General features: G+C 38.3%; 1 protein-coding gene across 1 annotated transcript in view; it reads left to right on the top strand.

Moving 5' to 3' along the window:
* Window positions 1-19862, top strand: part of Dennd4c (DENN domain containing 4C) — a 93733-nt gene that overhangs the window by 8506 nt on the left and 65365 nt on the right. Inside the window, exons 2-5 of the mRNA XM_028773325.1 lie at window positions 8657-8978; window positions 11562-11814; window positions 13780-13849; window positions 15515-15684. Of these exons, the coding sequence (XP_028629158.1) occupies window positions 8674-8978; window positions 11562-11814; window positions 13780-13849; window positions 15515-15684 (798 nt within the window). The 5' untranslated portion in view covers window positions 8657-8673. The remainder of the gene's footprint in view (window positions 1-8656; window positions 8979-11561; window positions 11815-13779; window positions 13850-15514; window positions 15685-19862) is intronic.

Genomic DNA, 19862 nt, shown 5'->3' with positions numbered 1-19862 from the left:
CCTGGCTGTCCTGGAACTCACTCTGTAGACCAGGCTCAGAAATCTGCCTGCCTCTGCCTCCCAAGTGCTGGGATCAAAGGCGTGTGCCACCACCGCCCGGCAAGGCAGGTGGATTTCTGAGTTCGAGGCCAGCCTGATCTACAGAGTGAGTTCCAGGACAGCCAGGGCTATACAGAGAAACCCTGTCTCAAAACAAAAACAAAAAAAAGTCTTCTGACCTTCATTTTGTAGGACCAGAATGGGCTCACATTAGAAAACTTAGTGTATTATAATCTATTGCTAAATGTATTATAATCTGTTGGTACCGTCCTTTGTCTTTTTGTATGCAGCTTACTTCTGAGTCATGCCCCCAGTTTCTGCTACGTATTTTGATTCAGAGATCATCCACAGTTTGAACTATGGGAGACTCACTAACCTAGTACTTGTGACTACTGACAGGACCCCATTAATTTTTAAAGTGCCTTTTGTCCTTTGCATGTGTCGTTCTGGGTGTACCATATCTTTTCCTTGATACATTTCAGCCTTCTCATTTCTCTAAGGGACCCTGCCCCAGGGTGGATTAGATACTGTTTGTTGTTTTTGGTGACGCTGCTTCTGAGATTTTTTGTTTGTTTGTTTTGTTTTGCTTTTTTGCTTGGTTGGTTGGTTGGTTGGTTTTTGGTTTTTCAAGACAGGGTTTTTCTGTAGCTTTGGCTGTCCTGGAACTCTGACCAGGCTGCCTTTGACCTCAGAGATCCATTTCCCTCTGCCTCCCTAGTACTGGAATTAAAGGAGTAAGCCACCACCTACTGGCTCTGGGTGTGTTTTTAAGCAACCAGAACTAGCAAGGACACACATAACCATTTAAAAAAAATTCTTATGTGTATCTGCATTTGGATGTGTACATATGTGTGCAGGTACCCACAGAGGCCATGAAAAGGATGTTGGATTTCCTGGAGCTAGACTTGTGAACCTCCTTGCATGGGTTCTGGGAATTGAACTCAGTTCTCTGGAAAAGCAGCAAGCACTCTTTATTTTAAAAGAGGAGAAGAGGAGAGGAAAGGAGAGAGGGAGGGAGGGAGGGAGAAAAAGAGAGAAAGTAACCAGTCTTAGTCTGCTGAGCCTTCTCTAGCACAGTGGTTCTCAATCTTCCTACTACTGCAACCCTTTGATACAGTTCTCATGTTATGGTGATCCCAATCATAAAGTTATATTTGTTGCCCCTTCATAACTGTAATTTTGCTACTATTACGAATCATAATGTAAATATCTGATATGTGACTCCCCAAAGGGGTCGTGACCCCCAGGTTGAAAACTGCTCTAGTACCTGTTAATTGTTTTGAGACAGGATCTCATTTTCTCCAGTTGGCTTCGACATCTCCACCCTCCTCTCTTTTTCTCTCTAGTGCTGGGATCATAGGCTCCCATCCCTGGCTCTTGCAGAACATCATCATTTTGAACAGGAGCCTCCTGTCGATTCGCAATCCTTCTGCATTTCTCTTGAATCCCTGCCAGCCTGCGTCTGCTATTCATCTACTTCTGCTTCTATAGACTTGCTGTTCTGAGTATTTTACAGAAATAGAAGCATATTGCATGATTGTATTCCACTTAGTGGAGTGTTTTCAAGCATCGTCTTTGTGGAAGAGTATTTCTTCTTATTGTTGAGCAGCACTTGATTGTGTAAATGAACATATGCTACCACATTTTGGACCTTTGGTACCCGTCGATATTAGTACCAGTTGATGGACATGTAGACTGTTTTTATTACTGTTGTCAATACTGTCCATATGCATATGTAATAAATTAAAACACTTACATATATTTAAATTATTGGAACAGGGATACTGACTCATTTGTTATAGTGTTTGCTATGCAAGCAGGAGTACTTGGTTCCCAGCACCCACCCTAACAAGCCAGGTGTGACACTGTGCTTCCATAATCCCAGCACTGAGAAGAAGGGAAGGAGACAGGAGGATGGACCCCTGGCATCTTGTCGGTCAGTCTACTGAATTGGTGAACTCCATCTTCAGTAACAAACCTTGACTCAAAAATAAGGCAGAAAAGCAACAACTTGAGAAAGACACCCAGGCTCTACCTCTGGCCTCCACAGGCTTGTGTTCACATACTCATGGGCACTTCCTTTTCCCTCAATAAAAAAATTAAAGAAAATAAAATTATTTTAATTTTTTCTAGTGATGCTGTAGATTGAACAGAGAACTTCTCTCAAGCTAGGAAAGTGATCTATTGCTGAGATATGTCCTCAACCTTAAAATTATAATTTTTTGAATAATTTTAGATTATAGAAAAGTTGAGAAGATGGTGTGAATTTTTGTATTTTTCTCCTGATAACATTTTTTGTTACTATTTGGGTGTGGTAGCTCACAATTCAGCTCTCAGCACTGTTGAGGCAGAGGCAGGAGGATCGCCGTGGTTTCCATGCCAGACTGGGCCACATAGTGAGTGGCTAAGTGAGACCTTGTCTCAAAAAACAGATTTCTCCAAAATGAAACATTTTGCATAATTGAAAATGAACATTTTGCAAAAATGAAACTATGCATAATTGTCCTACTAATGATATTCATATCCATACATACTTTGGTTTTACATGAATACATGTTTATTTATTATTCCTTAAAAATTTTAATGTTTCTATTATTTATATATAATATGTTTAATTCCGACATCTTCATACATGTATGTAGTATGTTTAATTCTATTATCCTTTCCTCTCTTGTCCTCTTACTATTCCCCATCTCTTAACTAGCCCTGCATCTGCTCCCATCTTTTTAGTGACCTAATGAGTTTAATACCAGAAACAAGTTATTTATAGGCCAGGCCTGGAACTTGCTTTAACCCTCCTGTTTTAACATTCTGTAGGCTGGCCTAAGTACTTTTAGGCATTTGTGTTTGCAGCCTCTTTTTACATCACTCTTGTGTGAGCCACAGACACAACAGTGGAGAATATGGTTCTGTCAACCGATTTTATTCAAAGTGACCTCTGTTTTATATAGTCTTTGACTAAAGAGGTATAGCTGATCTTGATAGAGCTGTCTAAAGGAACACATTAACCCTCTCTTTTGCATTGTTTAAATGTAGCCAATAACTGATACAATGGTACTTTCCTTGATTAAAAAAATATCATTCATTTTGCATGGATTGGGAACATGCAGATAAATTTTGAAATTTTTATAACAGTGAGAGGAATTGTGTGGATGAAATTTCGTTGTGTAAGTTGAATAGTGTTTTGTCTACATTAATGAATTCCTTGGGCACCAGGCATTGTACTACATGGTTTTAATTCCAGCACTCAGGAGGGAGAAGCTGTTATAAAATATAATGTGGTTGTAGGCGGGGATATATGTCTTGGCATGGGCCAAGGTGTCTCTGAGAAATTAGGCCATGTGACAGACCTGGTATAAGAGAAGTTTATTTAGGAGAAAGGAGGGGAGTGAGGACCTGAAGGAGGGGTAGAGGCAGATAGAATTCATCAGAGCCATGGGGGATGGGGAAGGGCAGAAAAGAACAGAAAGAGAGGCCAGCTGGGACTACATAGGAAGAGGGGTGGGGAGGAAGAGGAGGTACACTTTAAAAAAGCTTTGTTAAAGCTAAGCATGATTACTTACACCTGTAATCCCTTCAGCAGGAGGACTAATGAGAGTTTGGGCTACCCTGAGCTACATAGTGAGTTCTAGCTAGCGTGGGTTTCAGAGCGAGACCCTGTCTTTAAAAACAAACAGAAAGAAAAGCTTTTGCTACACAGAATTGCTCAAAGTTTAGAGCAGAGAGAGTCATGTCTATTTGTGGGAATGTATATTGGTACAAACATGGAAATTAATTAGGGAGATTACTCAGAAATTATATTAAAAATAGAACCACTATGGTATGGCAATCAAAGGTCTAGTTATCTAGCCAAAGTAAAATTTCTATCTTAAGGTGATACCTGAACCCCCAGGCTCATTTCAGTTTTGTGATGGCAGCAGGGTATAGAGATAACTTAGTGTCATTAAGTATATGAATGAATAAAAATAGTGTCCAGCCATAAAGTAGATGCAGTATGAAGTGGTCGTGGTAAAGAGAGTTAAATGTCTAGTATTTGGGCGTTTCAGAGGGTGGGGCAAAAGGAAAAAAGGATTGCTGTGACTTGGTCCCACTCATCACCACCCCCACTGGGGGGAAGAACCAAACATAAGTACAGGACTGGAGAGATAGCTTTAGCAGTTAAGAACATTGGCTTTTCTTTCAGAGGACCTGGGTTTGGTTCCCATCACCCACATCAGGCATCTCAAAACAGCCTGTAACTCCAGCTTCAGGGGAATTCAAACAGTCTAGCCTTTTAGGGTCTTTTAAGCTCATGCACACATACCCCTACACAGATACATATATTTTAAAACATGTTTTTATGTGTATGGAGGATATGCTTGCATGTATATTCGTGCTTTACATGCATTCAGTGCCTTTGGAGGCCAGAAGAGAAACTAGGATCATTTGGGATTGGAATTAGACAGTTGTGAGCTGCCCTATATATGCTGGGAATTGAACCCAGGTCCTCTGTAAGAGCAGCTAGCCCTCTTAATCTCTGAGCGTCACCGAAGTCTCTAATAACACATAATTTACAAATAAAAATAAATCTTAAAAAAATAAGAGAGACAGAGGCAAGTAGATCTCCAAGAGTTGAAGGTCAGTGTGGTCTGCTAGCGAGTTCCATGCTGGCCGGGAATGATACTTAATGAGACTCTGTTTCAAAAAACACCACAATAAACAAACCCTTTTAAACCCTCATTATCCTCTCCTGTCTCCCTCCCATCCCCTTTGTTTACTGCTTTAGTTGGCCATGAACCTGGGAAGGCGGGACTAAGCACTAGTGCAATAGCCAACTTTATTCAGAGCATCAGGCAATTTATATTCTGTGGGTTAAGAAGAGTCACAAAAGTAAGGTGTTGGATCACAAGGACAAGCCACACATGGCAAACACATAGGTTTCCATAGAGGCATATGGATCACAACAGCTGAAGCAAACTCTTTCCTATTTGCTACCTGCCTGGTAGGAACATAAAACACATTCCAGGGACAATACTCTCTTTTGAAGAAACTGAGGTCATAAGACTTTTGTGTTATTTTCTTGGAATTCTCACATGACTCCATTTTCAGACCGTATTCCTTCTTCTAAATTAAAACCCCTTTTATTTTGTTTTTAAAAGATATTATATATATATATCGTGTATGAGTGCATGTATGAATATGCATCATGCATGTGCCTGGTGCCTATAGAGGTCAGAAAAGGGTATCAGGTTCCTTGGAACTGGAATAGTTACACACAGTTGTGAGTCACCATGTAGGTGCTGGAAACCAAAACCCAAACCTGGGACTTCTAAAAGAACAGCAGGTGCTCTTAACCACTGAGCCATTCCTCCAACTGCTCCACACCTTATTGCTGTTGTCATAATGCTAACAGGAACACAGGGCTGCAGGCATCGTCTCAAGATAGCAATTTTACTCTGCCTAGATGACTAGAAGTGGAATTTATTATTAATATGTTGTTATATGATAGATATTGAATGCAAAATATGTGTAATTTGAGGAAATAAATAAGAAATATGCAGTACTTTGAAGAAATTCAATTATGCAAAATATTTGTCTTACAACCAGTTGGAAATAAAAAAAAAAGGATGACATATAGAAAGACCCACATGGTTAGAAATTAACTAATGCATTTTTAAATGAAGTATGGGCTGGGCGGTGGTGGCACATGATTTTAATCCCAGCACTCAGAGGCAGTGGTCAGCCTGGTCTACAGAATTGAGTTTCAGGACAGCCAGGGTTACACAGAGAAACCCTGTCTCAAACAAAACAAATTAACAACAACAAAAACCAAAGTGTGTGTCGATAAGGGGCTCAAAAAACAAAACAATTTAGAAGACATTTGGAATAGTCCAAAAATGAAAATAAAACATAATATAATTTAAAATGCACCTAAACCAGTAGAGAAATGGAGTATTTATCATTAAACTACTCTTATTAAAAAGTTCTGTACTCTTATTCCCAGCAAGGTGTTTTAAATAAGATCAAAATATATACATTTATGAAAGTGCCATAATGAAACTCATTTTGTGTATAATATGTGCTAATAAAAAACTTGAAAAGACAAAATGGATAAAGTGTACAACTCATACTTAAAATGCTTAAATCTTAGAGGGGCTAGGGGTTTAAAAACCCCTCACTCTTAGCTGAGGGGCTATTGATAGTTTATGGCTTCTGGTGGAGAGAGACTCAATTTTCTTTAAGGGTTGTTGGAGCCTGGTAGGGTAACACAGGAAATCAACACACTGCAGTGCATGGTCTCACCTCCCTTAGTATATAGGCACCACAAATTAGATTTAGTGTTTTTATTTTTTTAAAACAAAGCAAAAGACCAATTTTGGGATGGAAAGGATGGTCTGAGTAGAGCTGAGAGGAGTCAACAACATCAGAGTTAAATATGACCAAAATATATGATTGTCTTAGGGTTTTATTGTTGTGAAAAGACACCAAGAACAAGGTAACTCTTATATTTAATTGGGGTTGGCTTACAGTTTCAGAGGTTTAGCTTATTATCATCATGGTGGGAAGCATGACAGTGTGCAGGCAGACATGGTACTCGAAAAAGAGCTGAGAGTTCTACATCTTCATCCACAGGCATCAGAAGGGGACTATGTCCCACACTGGGTGTAGCTTGTGCATAGGAGACCTCAAAGCCTGCTCCCACAGTGACACACTCCTCCAATAATGATACATACCTCCTAATAGTGCCATTTCTTTGGACCAAGCATTCAGACACATAAATCTGTGGGAGCCAGACCTATTCAAAATACCATAATGATATCCTGAATTAATTACATCAAATATTATATTAAAATACACAAGTGTATATACTTGGGAAAACATTGTCAAATCAAGATAGTGAAAATATCCATCAATATTTTAAATTTCCTTCTACCTCATTATCTCTAGTGTTTTCTACCAATATAGTTCCTAACATTCATTCATTCATTCATTTATTCATTCATTCGACAGGGTTTCTCTGGGTAGCCTCAGCTGGCCTCAAACTGAGATATCTGCCTGGCTCTACACCTCCCAAAGTGTTAGAATTAAAGGCATAGACTACTATGCCTGACTTTTTTTTTTTCCTATGTGAGTACTCCATCTGTATATACACCTGTATGCCAGAAGAGGGCATCAGATCTCTTTATAGATGGTCATGAGCCACCCTGTGGTTGCAAGAATTGAACTCAGGACCTCTGGAAGAGCAGCCAGGGTTCTTAACCGCCAGAACCACCTCACAAGTCCTCCGACCCTTCCCTTTTATGTATACGAGTGTTTTGCCTACATGAATGTCTTTGCACTACATTTTTTACAGTGCCTTTGGAGGCCAGAAGAAGGTGTCAGATCCCTTGGGACTGGAGTTACAGATGGTTTTGAACCTCCCTGTGGGTGCTGGGAATGGAACCTGGGTCCTTTGGAAGTACAGCTAGTGCTCTTAAGTGCTAAGCCATCTCTCCAGCCCAGAATGATTTTCTTTATTTTTATTATATGTGTCTGTTTTGTGTACATGTATGTATATGTCCCGTGTATACATGGTACTCAGGAGGTGAGGAGAAGGCATCAGATTCCCCAAAACTGGAGTTACAGACTGGTGTGAACTGCCATATAGGTGCTAGGAATTGAACCCATCTTTTCTGGAAGAGGGGCCACTAAGCTATGTCTGCAACCAGTATTTAAAATTTATATGGTACTAGGCATGGCGGTGTATGCCTTTAATCCAAGCAATGGGGGAGGCAGATGCACATGGATCTCTGTGACTTTGAGGCCAGCTTGGTCTGAAGGGTCAGTTTTGTGCCAGCTGAGGCTACGTAGTATATATATATAATTATACTATGTATACATGTATACATGTATATATATGTTACATAGTATAGTATAATTTTTTATACACATACACAAATAAGAACAACAACAATACAAGTAGACTCATGCATTCTTTTGGGGGAGGGGCTCTGGTTGCTTCTATTCATAATTCACATCATTTTATTATTCATCCATAGTATTACCTAGATCAGCATCGCATAAATCTTTACCAAATAGTAGTATGTATATGTGCATATGTCCATGTATGACTGAACAGTTGTGTGTGTGTGTGTGTGTGTGTGTGTGTGTGTGTGTGTATGCCACATTGTGAATGTGAAGGTCAGAGGACAGATTGCAGGAGCACTGGCTCTCTCCCTTTGTGGGTTTCAGGTATCAGGCTGATATCATTAGGCTTTTGAAAAAGGCAGATATTTTACCCTTTGAGCCACCTCAGTGGCCCCTTTTTTTCAGGTTTTGAAACAGGATCTCATTGTGTAGTGCTGGTCTCAAACTGAAAATCCTCCCGCTTTATCTTTCCAAGTGCTGGGATTGCAGGTTGAGCCACTGTACTCCACTGATGATCTTAAAGGAAGAGCTGTAGGTACATGAAATGAATATAGTTGTGTAGCAAATGTACTAGTCTTTGTTGTAGGTAAAAGCTGACAAGATGATAAAATGCTTCTACAGAATGAAGTTTGATTACAAATTTGAGAAATGTGTAGCTGATTATTCCTAACTCTTAATTTTGACCTGTGTAAAGTATTTCCAACCAATGATGCATTTTCTTCTCTTTCAGGAAATAGAATAGTCATCATGATAGAAGACAAAGGACCAAGAGTGACAGACTACTTCGTTGTGGCAGGTCTCACTGATACATCCACTCTTTTGGATCAAGAAATAAATCGTATAGATACTAAATCAATTGGCCCTAAAGCTCCAATCACAGACATTGCTGTTATTATCAAATCAGCTGGGGAAACTGTACCTGAAGGTTACACCTGTGTTGAAGCCACTCCATCAGCGCTCCAAGCAAACTTGAATTATGGAAGTCTGAAAAGCCCAGAGCTTTTCCTGTGTTACAGGAGAGGGAGAGATAAACCACCCCTTACAGATATTGGGTATGATCACTCTCTTTTGCTATGGTAAAGGGAATTACATTTATTTAAAGGTAAAAAACGTACATAATAGAAACATGAAGTTTCTGATAGTTTTATTAGTTTTTATTTCAAGATTAAGTTTAAAGATATATTGTATATCTATACATGTTCTTAATTAGATACAAAAACATAAGGAGTTATGATAATAGGCATTGTGTTTTTAAGAGATAGTATGTGTTGAACGATGAATAACTATAAGTTTAAATATCTTTAGGAAAGAGTATTCCTTTTTAAAATATGTATTTGGATGCTAGTTATGGCTCATGCCTGTATCTAAGCACTTGGAAGGTGGGAGCAGGAAGATTAAAACATTGAGGTCATTCTTGACTGTATACCTGGTTCAAGACCAACCTAGGCTTCATGAGATCCTATTTCAAATATTGGGTTTGGGGGAAGTCTTCTCTTCTCCCTCCCTGGAGATGGGCCTACTTTGCTTAACATATAAGCTTCTGGGTTCAATTCCCAGCCTGCTTATATTAAAAAAAAAAAAAAAATCTGGATAGTAATGGTACACTTAGCCCACCCAGCACTCAGGAGGCAGAGGCAGATAGATCTCTGAGTTCCGGGCCAGCCTGGTCTACAGAGTGAGTTCTAGGATAGCCAGGGCTACACAGAGAAACCCTGTCTTGAAAAACAAAAAAAAACAAAACAAAACAAAAAAGATTTCTTCTTTGTAACTGCTGCAAAGACTTTTAATTTCAAAAATTTGTGTTACTATTTTTCTTTGAAAGTGATGTTACTTTTATAATCCCCCGATGATTTACTATGTGTGGATATTATGTTGAAGTGTCATGTTTATAGTAACTACTCCTAAAAAAACTGATGGTAGAGCCTGGTGGTCACGGAGGTACTCGACTGTGATCTTGGTAGGACCAGTACTCGAGGCTGTCTGGCTATGTATCTAGTTTGATAGATTACTTGAAAGCCTGTCTTAGAACCACTCCTATCCTAACACACACATACACACACACACACACAAACACACAAAGAATTGTGATTTTGGCCATTTGCATCTCTTTTTTTTTTAATGTCTATTTTCATTCTTTGCCTACTTTAAAAAAACAGGGACATTTCATTTTAAGCATTTTTTTTTTAAAAAAAAATAGTACTTACTTGGTTTCTGGAGACATGTCTAGCTGCACAGCGTAGTCTGCCCTGGAGCTTTCAGTTCTGCTTAGCTGTCCTGAGCCTTGGCAAAAAAACCAGTTTAGTTGAAAACATTTTTATCTTGACACAGAAACTGCAAGGGTAACAGAATTCTCTTATGTCCTTCACCAAAGTTTGTGCATTTTTATTATATATTTTTTAAATTTTACTTATTTTTAAAAATATTTTATGTGTGAGGGTGTTTTGTGTTATGCATGTCTGTGCACCATGTGGGTCTCCTGGAAGAGCAACTGTGCTCTTAACTACTGAGCCATCTCTCCAGCCCAACTTGACTTGGGTGTTTGAGACAAGGTCTCACTATGTAGCTGACTGACCTGGAACTCAGAGGTACATTATGTAGAGATCTATTTGCCTCTTCCCCCAGAGTTGTGGGAGGAAAGGTGTGTACCACCATACCTGGCCCCCTTTATTTTCCTAAGGCAGTCTAATTATACCCCTAAGCAGTCTCATCATCATAAATGCAGGACATGGTGTGCCACCGTGTCCTGTTGTGTATACATTTAAGAATTGTATTATCTTATGTGTCTTGATTTTTTTCACATTTTGTATAGTTTTTTTAACTTAACTCTTTTTGAAATTACATTTTAAAATGACTTCGTGTGTGTATAAATATATGTGTGTGGGCACATGTGGAGTTCAGCCTACAGGAGCCATTTCTCTGTTTTCTCTGCAATCAGAGCTAAGGTTGGGCTTAGCAGTAAGTGCCCTGATCTACTGAGCCACCTCTCAAGCCAGAGAGGTTTGGGGTTTTCTTTGTTTGTTTGTTTGTTTTGATACAGGATTTTACTCTGTAGCCTAGGCTGAACTGGAGTTCCCTGTGTATCCAAGGTAGACCTTGAACTTTGTCAGTCTTGTGCCTCAGTTGGGATACTTGGCACATTTTACCTACTTGATAGTATTTGTTGAATGTATGGTTTTGCTTTCTTTCCCTGTCTGGCCTGGAACTTGTGTAGACCAGGCTGACCTTGAACTAATGGAGATCTTCATGCCTTTGTCTCCCTAGTAAGTGGAGCTCATTCTGTCTAAGGATTTTTAAAGATAAAAGCGTGACAAGAATTAGGAGGGATATTTTTCTAAAACTACCTGAATACTCTGTAGAAGTTTTAGAGCCTGAATGGAGGGTGTCTGTAGTGTTCCTATTCCTTTTTTATGTGTTTGTCATAAAAAGTTGAATTGCTCAATCTAATTTTTGCTTCTTAAATCATATTTAAGCCTTTAAAAATTACTCCAGAGAAGTATAATTTCTAATAATTTTAGTTATGGTTTCTGGTTGAAGTTTCGAGAGCAACAGGAATGGCTAAAGTTTTGTTTGCTCATTTCAAGAAGAAAACAGCATTAACTTAAAACCTTTCTCTCCCTTTCCTCCCTGCCATACAGAGTGCTGTATGAAGGGAAAGAAAGGCTTATTCCAGGATGTGAAGTGATCCAAGCCACACCATATGGCCGCTGTGCCAATGTCAACAATAGTTCAGCTACATCTCAGAGAATCTTTATCACCTATCGAAGGGCTCCTCCAGTGCGGTCCCAGAATTCCTTGGCTGTAACTGATATCTGTGTGATTATAACCAGTAAAGGAGAGACCCCTCCTCATACCTTCTGCAAAGTTGATAAAAACTTAAACTGTGGCATGGTAAGAGCAGAGTTGCTTCCTTTTCAAAGTTTTGTTTGGAAATAAGCCAAAAAGTTTAATACTAGGTCCATAGAATATTTTCATATTTTTATGTTTCCATTTTTTAAATTTAAAAGGACTTGTGGAGCCGGGGATCAAGCCAGGGCTTTGTGCATGCTAGACTAGCTCCCTTACTATGGACTACTATCTGTGTCTTTCTCATATGCATAAATTATGATTTCTAGTATTCTGTTGACACAGAAAAAGTATAATTTCAGCTTGGGATTTTATGTATGTCTGTGTATTTTAATATTTTCTGTTATATCAATATAGAGATTTATTAACTTTTAGTTTTCAATAGTAGCTTTAAGGACAGTTGCAGATAGATTGAGTGGAAACTCTCCTTACATTGTGGTTTTCCTTTTTGACAGGGTTAGTAAAATTCAGATATGACTATAATCCCAGCACTGAGGTACAGGCAGAAGAGTCATGAGTTCAAAGCCAACCTCAGTGGAATAGAGCATTCCTTAGACAATCTGGGCTACAAAAGTCAGACCTGGCTCAAATAAGTACACAGAGTTGTAAAGAAAGGAATTGGGCATATGCATTTGAATTATAGTTTTGTAAGACTAATGGTTCGTGTTGGGTTAGATTTATTGTGAAGATAGATGGTGATGCATAGTGGAGGTGATAACCTCATAGTCTCCTAGGAATTCAGGCGTTCCCGTGTCCATCCCTCTTTGTGTGGCTTTCTTTCAAGCACTCATAGGCTCTGAATGATTGTAAAACTATAAACTTTTTTAAAAGTTCCCCCCACCCCCGGGTGTGTGCATGTTGCCTTGCATGTGTGCACACATGGAGGACAGGAGATCCCTTTTGGGAGTTGAGTGTCTGTTTCCAGCATGTGTCTCCTGGAAGATTGAACTCAGGTCTCAGGCTTAACAGTGAGCACCTTTGTCCACTGAGCCGTCATCCCACTGGCCTCATCAACTGTAAACTTGTTGTTGAAACTGTTTAAAACTTTTTAAAACTTTTTTTTAAAAAACCAACAAAACCAAAAAAACCAACTTGTTTCTTTCCAGTGAGTGTTGTCAACCATATTTGTAAGTTATTCCATATATTTATTTATTTTCGGGTTCTGGAATTGAACTCTACCACTGAGCTATATTCCTACCCTTATAAATGTAGGTTTTAGTTTGAGAATATTTATTATTGTTACTATTGTTGTTGAGTCAGAGTCTCATGTATGCCATCCCAGGGTGGTCTGGAAATGGCTATATAGGTGAAGAAGACCTTGAACTTCCAGTCTGTCTCTACCTCCTCAGTGCCAAGATAACATGTATGCACCACCAAGTCCAATCTTTTTTTTTTTTGGTTTTTTGAGACAGGGTTTCTCGTGTAGCCCTGGCTGTCCTGGAACTCACTCTGTAGACCAGGCTGGTCTCAAACTCAGAGATCCGCCTGCCTCTGCCTCGCAAGTGCTGGGATTAAAGGCGTGCGCCACCACTGCCCGGCAACCAAGTCCAATCTTATGTGGCACTGGGGATCAAACTCAGGGTTTCAGACATACTAGATAGGTATTTATTATTAACTAAGACACCCAGCTCTCCCCCACACCCAGGGTTTCTCTGTGTGGCCCTGGCTAACATTGAACTTGCTCTGTAGACCAGATTGGCCTCAAAACTCACAGGCATCCTCTCTCCTCTGCCTCCAGAGTGGTGGGATTAAAGGCATGCACCACTCTTTTTGTTTGTTTTTAAAGACAGAGTCTTTGTATTTTGTAACCCAGGGTGACCTCATTCACTACCCTCTGCCTCCTCATCGTAAAGACTGGGATTACAGGCACGTATTAACTCTCCTGACTCACTGTGAGTTATAAATGATTTGTGTGGATAAATAGCAAACTCTCTAAAGGACATTAGAGATCATCAGTTCTGCCCTATCACTTTTGGTTAGTTTTTTTTAAAACTTATTTATCTTTTACAGTGGGGTTCCAATGTGTTTCTGTGTTACAAGAAGTCTGTGCCTGCTTCAAATGCAATAGCATATAAAGCTGGTAAGTGAACTGAAGATCTATCTCAATTGAACAAACTGGTGAATGCTTATTACATTGGGCTGGCTAGAAGAGACAAAATATGTTTTGTTATATACTTTGTTGAATTGATTTATTTATTATCTATAATTTTAGCATGTAAATATTGAAGTTTTCTTATTATATGTTGTAAGATTTACTAATACCACCCTCTATATGTTGTTAAATTTAAACTTTTGTCCAAGCAAGCATTTGAGGCACAAACCTCCAAGCTTTTGGTCTACACTAATAGATTTAATAACTCAGTGGAAATCGCTTACTCTTTGGTCTTTGTATGGGCAATCATAAAGATGTCAAACTGCGTCTTTACTTCTTACATTTCCTTCTCTTATCTTTGTGTGTCTGATTTGAAAGCACATGTTACTTGCCATGAAAGGTGGACTTGCTTCCTTTCTCTCTTGTTGCAAAGAATCAGCTATATGGAGGAGAGGAGGGCCTGAGAAACTTTTCTGCCATGAAGTTTTTGGGAAATCTATCGCCACATTCTAACTGAACACTAAAGTGTCAAGGGCTGTAAAGATTTAAGTGTGACTTCTTCATCCCACTGGTATGGTGGGATAAAATCTGAAAATACAGGTATGCTCCAGTTGTAAATAGCAGATACTGGAATGCTTCTTTGTGAAAAGAAGCAATGTCAATTACTTTTTGCTTATGCAGTTTGGGGATGAAATTTTATTTTAGAAAAGTTAGGTAAATCCATATCTGAAAACTCTTGTCCTTATAATAACATCATTTAAAGTAATGAATTAAAACATTTACTTTATACAAAACAAAAGCAACAATTACTAGGAATTTCAGAATCATTTTAGAGTATGATATTGTTGTAATGTGTTTATAATACACGATTACCTTGAAGTCTTTTCTCTGGAAGGGAAATAGTACCAATAGATAATGCTCAAACCTAAAATATTTACAGAAAGTTTGCAAAAGTATTGAGAATCTGAATTTTACACATAGAATACAAAGTTTTAGAGACTGAATGTTCAAGTTTTTAGCTTGGAAGTAGGCTGTATATTGGTGACATTAGAGGCCAGTTAACTGATGGTGTGCAGCTCCTTTACCTGAAAGGGCTCTGTTAGAGCTCTCGGTGCTGCTTGCCACCTGCCCTCCTTCCTGGGAGTCACATACTTTACTCATGTTGAATGCCTTTTACACCATGGGTTTCAGCACTGTCTTACGTTTAAGAAATAACATATATCTCTTATCTGAATTTCCCCCAAAGATTAACTGAAGTAATTAGTAAATTTGCCTTTATCTTTCTTATCATTCTTTACAAAATATTGACATATTTAGGTAAAAAAAAATGTTGATTGTTGATCAGGTTGGCTGAATTCTTTATTAGTATCTTTTTTATTTTTTTTGAGACAGGGTTTCTCCATCTAATGGAGTCCTGGCTGTCCTGGAATATTAGTATTCTTAATACATTTTATGTTGCAATTGTAAGTTCAAGGATGACATATAAAGGATAGATTGGCTTATCTTAATTTCTGTTATAGAAAAAATTAATTTAAAAATTTTATACAAATATTTCTAAGAAATTTGATATTATAATGTATTAATAAGTATGTATCATGAATAATTTATATAAAAGCAACTTTTTTAAAAGAAATATTATCCTTTCTTTGAAAGGTTTGATTTTTCGATATCCAGAAGAAGATTATGAGTCTTTTCCACTCTCAGAATCCGTGCCTCTCTTCTGCCTTCCTATGGGAGCCACTATTGAATGCTGGGATCCTCAAACCAAATACCCACTTCCTGTTTTCTCAACATTTGTCCTGACAGGTTCTTCAGCTGAAAAGGTATATTTTGTGTCTTATTGACTAAATCTGTTTTGTCCATATTTTAATGCTGTAAAATGGTTCATATATGTTTTCTTTGAATGTTAGGATTATATGGATAAAAGATATTACTATAACTCCCAGTGTAAAAATCGAAAATAACCAGTCCCAAAGTATGCACAACCCAGTGAACCTCTACACAGATAGAATTAGCAGAATTTGGGTCGGGTTGATTTTAGTATATGATTTTTTTTATTTACTTGCAAGCTTTTTTAAAGTAATAAAATTTATAAAATTTTTAAAAACGACATGAAAAACTATGATTGGGAGGCAGAGAGGAAGGTTCAAAGAGATTATGAGTTTGAGGCCAGCCTAGTCTACAAAGCAAGTTCTAGATAACCAGAGGTACATAGAGAGATCCTGTCTCAAAACAAACAAACAAACAAACAAAATTAGTAAACAGAAGAAAATAGATGACTAGAAATTAGGAATATGATCTTTAAAAATAAAAAGTAAATGCAATTAAAATTCATTGACTTTGATTTTTTTTTTTTTTGAGATAGTGTCTCACTATGAAGTTTAGACTGACCTCATTTATATGAATCTTCTTGCTGTGGCCTCTTGTGTTGAATTATAGGCATGTTGTACCATGCCTAGCTTTCAGCAAATGGTTTCAACAATACACATATCAATACCCAAAGGGAGAATTAATGAAGAGGAAGTAGACATTAAGATGTAGCACTGAAAAGGGTAGAACATGAAATTCAAAAATATAGCAGCTATGGCTCGGCATGGTAGTACATACCTTTAATTCCAGCCCTTGAGGGGCAGGTAGATCTCTGAATTTGAGACCAGTCAGGTCTACACAGCAGTTCTGTCCCAGCAGGGGACAATGGAACCCTGTATTAAACAAACAAACAAACAAACAAATAGATAATAAATAAAAATATAACACATAGAGTTAGAAGATTCAATAAATGAATTCCAAAGAGTAGATTAGCAAAGATTGCATTTTTAGTGCCTAGCCCTTACTTGGGTACTGGGGATCTAAGCTCAGTTTCTCATGCTTGTGTGGCAAGTGCTTCATTCACTGAGCCATCCTCCTAATGTCTTTTGACTTTTGAAAATAGTGGCTTATGTTGTCTGTCTAGATAGAGATGTTATGAAGTCATCTGGAATTGAATTCTGGAATGAGGACAGACAAAAATAAAGATTGGTATTCTGTTAGTGAGATGGTTGTAGTTCAAACCATTAGAGAATGAAATTTTCCCAATAGAATTAGCCAAAAAATGGCAGTATTTAAATAATTAACAGAATTGGATCTATGGTGGGAAAGAAGGAAGCTAGCAGAATAAAAAAAAGTCTTTACTTTCATACCACAGAAGTCAAGATTTTGAAGATAGGACTGTCAGTTTTAATTTTGTTATAGAGAGGAAAAGGAAATGTTAATCATAACATCTTGGATCTGTCCAAGAATGTATGAGTGGTGTACACCTGTGGCTCTAGCATTTTGACAAGGAGCCTGAGCCTCTTAAGTTTGAAGCCAACTAGGATTACATAAAACTACCTCAAAACAAACAAACCTAAAAGCCCCAACATCTTACAAGCAGGAAAGAAATCACAACTGACAAGAAGAGAGAAAATATTTGCAAAATCTGTATCTTAAAAGGGTTTTATTTTTTTCTGATGGGGATTTAACTCAGGGACCTCTTTGCAGGCAAAGTGTTCTGCTTATACCCCTAGCTCATAAGTGTTAATATTCAAAGTATATAAACACACTAACAACAAAGTCTTGACCATCCCAATTCAAAAATGGGTCAAAGGACTGTTGTTATCTAAGTTTGATTTCTGTTGTGATAAACACCATGGCCTAAAGCAACTTGGGGAGAAAATAGTTTATTTCATCCTACACTTCCAAGTCATAGTCTATCATTGAGGGAAGTCAAGGCAAGAATTGAACTAGGAAAGACTATGGATGAAAATGGTTTACTGTTTCTTTCTTCAGCTCATTTTCAGCTATTTTTTAAAAACAGCCCAGCCTCTCCATTTTAGAAATGGTACTGCCCACAGCAGGCAGGACCCTGAGACATCAATATGCACTCAAGAAAATGCCTCACAGCCGGGCGGTGGTGGCGCACGCCTTTAATCCCAGCACTTGGGAGGCAGAGGCAGGTGGATTTCTGAGTTCGAGGCCAGCCTGGTCTACAGAGTGAGTTCCAGGACAGCCAGGGCTACACAGAGAAACCCTGTCTCAAAAAACCAAAAAAAAAAAAAAAAAAATGCCTCACAGTTATGGCCACAGACCATTGTGGAAGAAGTAGTTCTTTAATTAAGGTTCCAAACCTCTTTTCAACCAAGATTAATCATCACAGACTTACAGTTCTGTTGCTGTGAAAAGATACCATGACCAAGGTAACTCTCATAAGAGAAAAAACATTTGATTGGGACTGCCTTTCACTTTCAAAGGTTGTTCATATCGTCACGGTGGTAAGCATTCGACATGCTGGCAGACATGGTGATAGAGAAGTAGCTTAGAGTTCTACATCCTAACTCATGGGCTGTAGGAAGAGAGAGTGATATTGGATCAAATCTATGAGCCTATAGGGTCATTCTTATTCAAACTACCATGCAAACTTAAATAGACATTTCTCCAAAGAGACATAAATGGCCAGTAAGCTTGTAAGAGATGCTCAGCTTCATGTAAATGACCAGGCCAGTTTTGATGCTGAGGCAGGTTTATTTTTTCCCAATCTGCCTTTATACCATTTTAATTACATGTAAGTATTAAGGTTAGTTCTACATTGAGGAATAAGCAATACAGTAGATGCACATAGTCAAGGAAGAAGCAAGACAATAAACACAAATAGTCAAAGAACAAGTAAGACAATAAACAAAGTCCCATGATCACTACTATGATCACTGTTTCTTAGGGGTTTATCAGGATGACCAAAATATCTGAGCCTACTTCCCTGTCCTAGCCCAAAGTCATATTCATGCCTGAAGCGTACTTCTTTGTTCTAGCCTAAGATTTAGATTCCTGCCTGAATTTACTTCCCTGTTTTAGCCTAAAATTAGATTCCTGCCAGAACTTACTTCCTTGTCATGGCCCAATGTCAGATTCCTGCCTGAGGCCCATTTCCTTGTCCTTGGCCAGTGTCAGATTCCTGCCAAGTTCTCCTCATGCAAAGTTATAGAAAAGTAGCATTTCACGTCTGTTAGGTTGGCTGTTGTAACAGCAAAAAATCAGAAAGTCGGTGTTAGAATATAGAGAAAGTGGAACCTTTGAACCCTGCTTGTATGAACAACAGATTGGAAGCTCTTTCAAAAGGAAAATGGAATTAATTACTTGATAAATTTGCTCTATTCTGAAGATTGTACCCAGAGAACATGGGACTCATTGAACCTAGGGATTCAGAAAGAACCTGGATGCCAGTACAGTATTATTGCAGCACAAGTATCCACTGAAGAGTAAAAGGATAGTGGAATTTCATTTATATATCATATAGAATATTACTCAGCCTTAAAAAAGATAAAATTCAACTACATACTGTAGCATGAATGAACTTTGAAAACATGCTAAGAAAAATAAGCAAGACACAAAAAGAATAAACACTGCTTGTAACTACAGTAGGTACTATTAGAATAGGCAATTTTATTGAGGCAGAAAGTAGAATAGAAGCTACTAGCAATTTGGATTAGGAGTGGGAAAAATGGGAAGTTTTGTTTAAGGGGTACAGAGCTTCTCTTTAGTGATCAAAAAAAAAGATTTTGAAAGTGGATAACAGTGATGGTTACACACGATTGTGAAAATTAATGTCACTGAGTTGTATTCTGTTATAGTATGTCCAGAGATGAGCGACACCTGCCTTTAACCCCAATACTCAGGTGGCAGAAACGGGTGAATCTCTGTGAGTTTCAGATGAGCCAGGGTTATGTATCTTAAGAGAAAAAGAAAAGTAATGTTGGCAGAAGAGATGGCTCAGTGCTTAATATCTTGTCATGCAGGTATGAGGACCCACGTTTGAATCCGTAGAGCCCACATAAAGTCAGATATGGTAGTACATATCAGTAACCTCAGTGTTCCCGTGGCAAGATGGGAAGCAGGAACAGGAGAATCCCAGAAGCATGTTAGGCCACTTAGCTAGGCATATATAATGGTAAACAGCAGAGATCCTATGTCACGGTGGAAAGTGAGGGTT

This window comes from Grammomys surdaster, unplaced genomic scaffold (genome assembly GCF_004785775.1).
Source record: "Grammomys surdaster isolate TR1022 unplaced genomic scaffold, NIH_TR_1.0 225, whole genome shotgun sequence".
In the NCBI taxonomy this organism is placed as follows: Eukaryota; Metazoa; Chordata; class Mammalia; order Rodentia; family Muridae; genus Grammomys; species Grammomys surdaster.
Note: the sequence above shows the minus strand (reverse complement) of the source record. Positions and strands in the feature narration are given on the sequence as shown.